Source organism: Pan paniscus, chromosome 15, assembly GCF_029289425.2.
Source record: "Pan paniscus chromosome 15, NHGRI_mPanPan1-v2.0_pri, whole genome shotgun sequence".
Lineage (NCBI taxonomy): Eukaryota > Metazoa > Chordata > Mammalia > Primates > Hominidae > Pan > Pan paniscus.
Genome location: NC_073264.2, coordinates 25,850,559 through 25,859,302, shown reverse-complemented (window position 1 = coordinate 25,859,302; position 8,744 = coordinate 25,850,559). Strand labels below are relative to the sequence as shown.

The following is an 8,744-nucleotide window of genomic DNA, read 5'->3' as shown; positions in this document are numbered from 1 at the left end:
CATTGGGACTCTGCAATATGCATTTCTGACTATGGACCATAGCCATAAAAGTCTTTGCACTGAACGTTCAGTGGGCCTTTCACAAGCTGCCCTAATTTGGAAAGAAAAACATCGTCCCTCCATTTCCTGCCCCCAACTCCAGAAAAGTCACCATAGTTGAGGGTACATCTGAGAAGCCAGCACTTGGGAGTTCAGGGCTCAAGTTCCTCTCTAGAAAAACACTGGGTGATTCTGGGGGACCTTCTGATCAGAAACAGCCAATTCAGAGTGAGATAAGAAAACATGACCATGCAGTTCCTGTGGTTACCAGCCCTGCCCCTCTCTTGCCTGCTGGGAGTTATAAAACTCAAGACTGGAAAGGAAAACCAGCATTTGCTCAGGCAGCATTTCTGGGAAGATGCTGCTTCTTCCTCTCCCCCTGCTGCTCTTTCTCTTGTGCTCCAGAGCTGAAGCTGGTGAGTATCGGGGTTCTTCCCTCTGAAATCTGCAGTACCAGCTCTTGAAACAAAGATGTTTAGTCTGAAAATAGCTGACTCTTAAACAGGGTTCCAAGATCTCTCTTCAAGAGTCCCAGAGGGAAATTTCCACTTGGGATGCGTGCCACCCCACCCCCACCCACTGCCATTCTCTACAGCCTAGGACAGCTCCCAGGAACAAGGAATTTCACCTCAATTGTAGAAAAGCCCAGAGCAAGTGGAAGGAAAAGGGGTATCCCCAGGAAAACAGACATGTCCTCTTAATCTTCTGAGCATCAGGGCTACCCATTACCTTGTGACTTGCTCACTCCGTGACCATGCTCAAGAGCTATGGAGAAATCTAAAACAGGAACCTGGACAGTGGGTCCTACTCAGATACAGAGGAGGGTGGGCCAGGGCAAGGTGGGAGTGGGAGAAGTCTGAGATGAAAACATCAGAATGGAGCAGAGGCAAGAATGAGATTTCACCTGGGAGGTTATGGGTGGGGAAAGATACGAAATACAGGAGACAGGAGAGGGAAGATGGGCGGAACACAGGGTGAGAATGAGATTCCAGGGAAGCCTAGCTCGGCTTTAACCCAATTTGTCCATTCATTGGAGAGAGTATCTATGGCTGTGTTCAAACCCTGGGGTGCTCTGTTCCAGGGGAGATCATCGGGGGCACAGAATGCAAGCCACATTCCCGCCCCTACATGGCCTACCTGGAAATTGTAACTTCCAACGGTCCCTCAAAATTTTGCGGTGGTTTCCTGATAAGACGGAACTTTGTGCTGACGGCTGCTCATTGTGCAGGAAGGTGAGACAGCAGGGGCTATTTATCTCCAAATGGGAGATGAACAACCAGAGTAGCAACCAGGGATACACCTGCACTGGGGGCTGAAGAGGGGGTCCTGGGTCTTGTCAACTTTCAGGAGAGGGAAGACTTGGGCTGAAAGACTTTAGTCTGTGTTTGAATAGTTCCTTGAGCCTCAGTCACTGTGAGCTAAGCTCCCCTTCGGAGGAAAAGGAGGTCCTGTCCAAGGTCCCTCTTGTTGCAGTAGCACCCCTCACCCCTACCCAACTCAAGACACGTGGCTCACTTTTCAGGGCCCCACCCAGTCTCAGGGCCACTTCCTCTATGGCCTTTTCAAGAACACTGGCCTCTAGTTCTCAGGGTCCTGAACCCATCATTTTATGGGAGGCAGAGAACAGGGTCTACATGAGACCCCCACTTTCCCGTTTAACTGATATCTCCTGCTTCAGGGGCTGGCCTCATGCAGGGTTCCCTGAATTAGGAAGTGTGAACCCTGTCCCCTGAGTCCTCCCTGGCCTGTTCAGTCCCCAGCAATTCCAGGGGTCCTAGAAATTGTGTCTGTTTCCTGAGAAAGCTCTTTCACGAGTAAAGCCTGAACCCTCAAATGCCACAAGTGGCCCATGAAAAGGGAGATGGGTAGAGTCCGGCGACCCAGTGACAGAATTTAGTCCTCTTTTCTCAGAATGAGCTCACCTCAGAAGAAACCCCAAGCCATCACTGTCGCTTCTTTTCCTTCCTTCTTCCTCACAACAGGTCTATAACAGTCACCCTTGGAGCCCATAACATAGCAGAGGAAGAAGACACATGGCAGAAGCTTGAGGTTATAAAGCAATTCCGTCATCCAAAATATAACACTTCTACTCTTCACCACGATATCATGTTACTAAAGGTGACAACACCTCTCTTCTCCTTTTCCACTTCCCATTCTCCTAAGCTTCTCCTTCAGGTCCTCATTGCCCTGAATTTTTCTTAGGACTTGGCTATAACATGAAGCTACTCACCCTGTCCCTCCCTGATCACCTCCAACTGTCCAGAGCCCATTTCGAGGACTGACAGTCCTTCATTCCCTTCACAGTTGAAGGAGAAAGCCAGCCTGACCCTGGCCGTGGGGACACTCCCCTTCCCATCCCAATTCAACTTTGTCCTACCTGGGAGAATGTGCCGGGTGGCTGGCTGGGGAAGAACAGGTGTGTTGAAGCCGGGCTCAGACACTCTGCAAGAGGTGAAGCTGAGACTCATGGATCCCCAGGCCTGCAGCCACTTCAGAGACTTTGACCACAATCTTCAGCTGTGTGTGGGCAATCCCAGGAAGACAAAATCTGCATTTAAGGTGATCCTCCAACTAGGTTTCCTCTCCAAAACTCACTGTTCAGGGACCAGAATGCTCTTAGAAGGAGATGGGGTCAGTAGGTTGTCAGCCAGTGACAGGGTGGGCATCACAGGAATTGCCTGTCCTCCCGTGGCCCAAGACAGCTTCTGACCATCCACTCCAGTCTACTGCACTGGCGGCATGGGGTGATGTGGAGAATGTGGATGATGGTCCCAAGAAAGGAAGAAGGGGCATCAGAACTAGATGTATAAGTGAGGAGCTCCACCTTCTGGGTCTGACTTTAGGTCTCACTGTGACTCCAAGCTGGCTGGCAAACAGGAGTGGAGGACTTCCCGGGCTCACCTTCTTCTCTCTCTCCTCCCCCTACAGGGAGACTCTGGGGGCCCTCTTGTGTGTGCTGGGGTGGCCCAGGGCATCGTATCCTATGGACGGTCGGATGCAAAGCCCCCTGCTGTCTTCACCCGAATCTCCCATTACCGGCCCTGGATCAACCAGATCCTGCAGGCAAATTAATCCTGGATCCTGAGCCAGCCTTAAAGGGAAGCTGGAACTGGACCTGAGGAGCAAAGTGTGTGCCACTCATTCTGGTCTACCCTTGGTCCCTCAGCCACAACCCTAAGCCTCCAGAAGTATCCTACAGGTCACAGAACTCTCAATAAACCTCAGTGAAGACACAGCTTCTAGTCGTGAGTGTGTGTCCCCTCTCTGCTGCTCTCTTCTCCCTGCACATAGCGACCTGATTCCCAGCCCAAGCACCCAAGGATTTGGAAGGGGTGTGTGTGTGTGTGTGTGTGTGTGTGTGTGTGTGTGTGTATGAAGGGGTGGGGAGAGAGAGAGAGAAATAGAGAGGAATTAATGAAGAAAAAAAAATGAGGAAAAAGAAGAGATTTTTCCCATATTTCCAGCTTAAGAAAAGACACCAAATCCTTCTTTGCCTTAATCATCAACCCTATACCAATTCTGATTTATCTTTAGTAATATTCAGAAGCACTAAGAACATTTTGAATTATAAACAAGATATAAGATGTTTACAGCATCCCTGGCCTCTTCCTACTAGATGCCAGTAGCAACACCCCCTTCTCCACCACAAAGTTGTGACAACCAAAATGTCTCCACGCATTGCTAAATGTCCCCCGGTGAGGGAGGGAGGAGGAAAGAAAGATCACTGTCTTTCGTTGAAGACCACTGGCTCTCTTTCGTTGAAGACCATGGTTTAGATACATGATATAAAGAAGGCAGTTGATGCCACACAGGGCCCTCCTCATAGTCCACATCGATAAGAAAAGATCTTCCCTCTGTGAAGCTTTCATCTGATATGCAGAGAAGATTGCCTCCCACTCACTCGCTGTTACCAAACAGATACTGAGAGCAGATTAGAGGAGAGACAGCACTACAAGGTCTGCATGAGCAACACCCATCCACAAATGGCTTCACCCAAACCAGCAGGAAGACCAAAACCTAGAGCTTGCTCAACACAAACCCTTGTCATGGGAGACTGACTGGAGGAGAGAAAACAGGGCAGGACAGGGACAGGACAGCCAGAGCCTGAGGCTGGCAACACCCATCATTTCTGAGGGTGTGCTGAACACCTTTGGCCAAGTGAACTATTGCTGGGAATTTGTCTTTAAGAAAGAATCAAAGACACACACAAAGATTCATGCATAAAAATTTTAATCTCAGCATTTTTATTTATTTTTTTTACTTTTTATAATTTATTCCTATATATTTCATCTTCCAAATAATTTCTGCTTTGCATTTAATATATCAAAGGTATTAAAAAAGTGATTTATTATACACACACATACATGCACATATATACATATGAAATTTCTATCATAGTCTTAGATATCAGAAAAATTTTTTAATGCACTGTATGACTTGATTTTTTTTTTTTCAGAAACATGAAACCTACCAAAGTGAGAATTTTTGACTTCATTTCAGCTCTGGTTTATAGTTTCAAGTCTTCTACCAGCTATATGACTTAAAGATACTACTTGATATGTTCAGTTACTTCATCTGAAAAATTGACATGCCATTTTAACCTGAAATACAGGAGCTCAATATTTTTCTACAAAAAGGACAATTGCTGTCTATAAATTCAACATTCTTTCCTTGGTTATCTTTTTTTTATTATACTTTAAGTATTAGGGTACATGTGCACAACGTGCAGGTTTGTTACATATGTATACATATGCCATGTTGGTGTGCTGCACCCATTAACTCTTCATTTAACATGAGGTATATCTCCTAATGCTATCCCTCCCCCCTCCCCCCACGCCACAACAGGTCCTGGTGTGTGATGTTCCCCTTCCTGTGTCCATGTGTTCTCATTGTTCAATTCCCACCTATGAGTGAGAACATGCGGTGTTTGGTTTTTTGTCCTTGTGATAGTTTGAATCTCAGCATTTTTAATAACAAAAATCTGGAATCGCAGACATGGAGAAAAGCTTCTATGATAAACTTGTATGATTGAATATTCTGAATTCATGAAAATTTGTGTTAAAAACATTTAGTATGGAAAAATTCAAGAAAATTCAATATATTCAATATAATGTAATACTTTTACAAAGCAATATGAAAATCTTCCTATAGTAGAATCTCAGTTTTGTAGCTATATATTTTATATATGCACAGGAAAAAATTGGAAGTAATTACATCAAAATAATTATGGGGGTTATCTCTACAGGATGGGATTAATAGCTATCCTGATTTTGTCTTTATGCTGGCTCCAAGCCCCATCCATGTATTCTAACTATTGAGGACGCAGCACCACTCATGGCTCCACCAGTGGATAAGCACATATAACCATCTTCAGAATTCCATTGCTCAGGGTTTTCTGCATGGGAACAAAGCATCCTTCCATTTCCAGGTCGCGTCACTCAGCCCATTCAGGAAGCTACCAGAGAAGCTAAGCCCTACAGGTTCCCTCAGTTTAGTGAGCAGTCTTTCCTGGCAATTGGTGTCAATGGCCAATTGCAATCTCCTGGAAATCTCCACTGCCACAGCTGATCCCAGAGTCCTAACTGATATTTTGCATCTCACTTCCACCACCCACTCTAGGTGCCCCCCAACAACCATCTAGCAGTTCAGTAAGTCTGTGCTGTAGTCTGATGAGTGACCCAGACCTCTACCCTGAGGGGACTGAGTTGTTAGTTGCTTTGCATTTGTTAGGTTTGGGTTGTTGTAACTGCCCATTTACAATTATCAGTGAGCACAAAAGTATGGGGGATACTTCCAGCAAATCCCGTGGGTTGCAGTCATACTCTTATCTTCTCCCACTGCATTGCAGCAACCCTAGCTTCTCATGGTAATCAAGGCCAATTATTCTAGCCATAAGGCAACTCTTTCCTTTGCCTGCTGGTCCACTGTTATGAGGAGCCCCAAACAGCTGAGTGATAGTCACAACTTCCAGTTCACTGGAGCCTTTCCCACCTCCACTGGAGAAAGCATTTACTTCCTGGAAACTTAGACCTCTAAACTGGCAGAATTTAAGTTTGCAGGAACAGTAAGACACAAATTCCACAAGTAAGTCCCTGGGAGTGATAACTAAAGGGATCAATTCTACTTCTATCCCTTGGTTCCTGGACTCATATATTCTAGTTATGTGGGGACACTGAACCATAGATTGGTTATTGATTCAGCATATGTATCACATCCTGGAAAGCAGTGCTCCAACTTCCAACCCTACAGGGTGTCATCTCTGAGCTGGCACCTTAGCTGAGCTTTCAACAGGCCAGCTCATCATTCCACTAGGTTGACTGCTTCTGGGTGGCATGGTATATAATAAGACCAATGAGCCCATCATTTTACATTCTTTGCCATAAAATGAGTCCTTTACTCTGAGCTAATATGTGTGAGAAGCAGGTTGATGGATTGGGAAATCTGTAAGCCCTCATATGGTGGTAGTGGCAGAGGAATTTCCGGCAGAGAAGGAAAACTCATGTCTAGAGCAAGTGTCAATGGTGATAAGGATGAATGTCCATCCCCACCAAAGTAGAGGGGTCAACCACTCACTGGATAGCTGCCTGATCTCTCCAAGAGCAGTGCCATCTCAAAGACTCAGCGATTGAGATGTTGGCAAGTTAGGTGATTAACAGTGGCAAGACCCGAATTGATTTTGGTGAAAGAGAGTGTCCATGTTCTTGGACCCATTCATAGCATCTATTCAACCTCCATGACCACTCTACTCTGACCATGGCCCATTGTTCCAGCAGCGAGGTGATCAAGAAGAGAATGTGGTTGACATCCACAAGCCATATCACCCCTTTACCTGGTTGGGAGTCTCTGTGAGTCCATGTGGTCCAGGGCTCAGGTACAGCAACTTCTTCTTAGCCAGCAGCACTGTGCAAGTGGAGCTCTTGGTCTGTGGTAGCAGCAGCAGTGGCAGCAATGAGCAGGGATTTATGACCATGAGAACAGAGTGAGTTGTCACTAGAGCCACTCCAACCTAAAAGCAAAGCAAGCAGTCAATGCAAGTGGAATCCAGGGAAGCTGGAGTGGTGTATAAACTGGACTAGGTGCACTGGTCCTTACCCAGAGATGTAGTTGGGACCCTCCATAAACAAGCTCACCTTTGTTCTGCTGATAATTAGATCATTCTGAGCAAAGGTATATTGTCAACAGTGGACCTAATTATGTATGTAAGTGTCATCTATTAGAGTGAGTAAAGGAGGGGGTTGAGGAGGTAACACCAATGTGGATGAGAAAATAAAAACTGCCCACCTGAAGGCCAGAAACAAGTGAATCTGAACAGTGCAAGGAATGGATGTTAGTAGACATTGTTGATGCCCTTCCCAGGACCTCTTAAGCAGGTGATGCACCCATTCCCCAGCTGTTGTGAGTGATAGCCACTAACCAATATCCATGGCCACGAGCTCACATGTATCCTTTCCCTGCGCCACTTCTCTCCACACAAAACAGATGCCCAAATTGATTTTTGACAAGGCTGCCAAGGACACACAATAGGGCAAGGACAGTCTATTCAATAGATGGTGTTGGGAAAACTGGATGTCCACATGCAAAAGAATGAAATTAGACCCTTGTCTCACAACATATACAAAAATCAACTCAAAATGGATTAAAGACTTAAATATAAAACCTGAAATTCTAAAACTACTAGAAGAAAACATAGGGGAAAACTCCATGACATTGCTCTGGGCAATGAATTGTTGGATATTATCCCAAAAACACAGGCAACAAAGCAAAAATAGACAAATGGGATTGCATCTAACTAAAAGTCTTCTGCACAACCAAGGAAACAATCAACAGAGTGAAGAAACAATCAATAGAATGGGAGAAAATATTTGCAAATCACACATCTAATAAGGGGTTAATATTCAAAATAAATAAAGAAGTCAACTCAATAGCAAGAAAGCAAATAACCCAATTTTAAAATGGGCAAAGAACCTAATAGACCTCTCTCAAAAAATACAAATAGCCAATAGGTATATGAAAAAATGCTCAACATCACTGATCGCCATGCAAATGCAAATTAAACAACAATGAGATATCACCTATTAGAATGGCAATTATCAAAACATAAAAGATAACTGATAATGAAGATGTAGAGAAAAGAGAACACTTGTACACTGTTGATGACAATGTAAATTAGTATAGCCATTATGAAAAAAAGTACGGAGCTTTACCCAAAAATTAAAAATACAATTGCCATATGGTCAAGCAATGCCACTACTGGATATATATTTAAAGGAACTGAAATCAGTATGTCAAAGAGATATCTGCACTCCCATGTTTATTCATAATAACTAAGATATGGAATCAACCTAGGTGTCCATCACTGGATGAATGGATAAAGAACACATACATACACACACACACACACACACACACACAAACACACACAGAGTGGAATACTATTATCCATCCTTAAAAAGAAGAAATGTTGTCATTTGCAACAACATGGATGAGCCAGGAGGACATTATGCTAAGTGAAATAACCCAGGCACACAAAGAGAAATACTGCATGATCTCGGTCATATACTCTTAAAAGCTAAACTCATAGAAATAAGTAGAATGGTGGTTACCAGATCCTGGGGTAAGGGAGAGGTACAGGAGGAGATGACCTTCCTGGTTCTGAAGTCCTTCTACTGCTTTCACAATCATCCTACTCCAAAGGCGAAAACATC

General features: G+C 44.6%; 1 protein-coding gene across 1 annotated transcript; it reads left to right on the top strand.

Moving 5' to 3' along the window:
- The first annotated feature begins 317 nt into the window (after nucleotides 1-317).
- On the top strand, nucleotides 318-3,444 carry CMA1 (chymase 1). The gene is made up of 5 exons (XM_014347532.4): nucleotides 318-455; nucleotides 1,121-1,271; nucleotides 2,022-2,157; nucleotides 2,344-2,598; nucleotides 2,968-3,444. Exons 1-5 carry the CDS (start codon nucleotides 398-400, stop codon nucleotides 3,109-3,111), a joined length of 744 nt encoding a protein of 247 aa, XP_014203018.2. The 5' UTR covers nucleotides 318-397; the 3' UTR covers nucleotides 3,112-3,444.
- The last annotated feature ends 5,300 nt before the right edge of the window (nucleotides 3,445-8,744 follow it).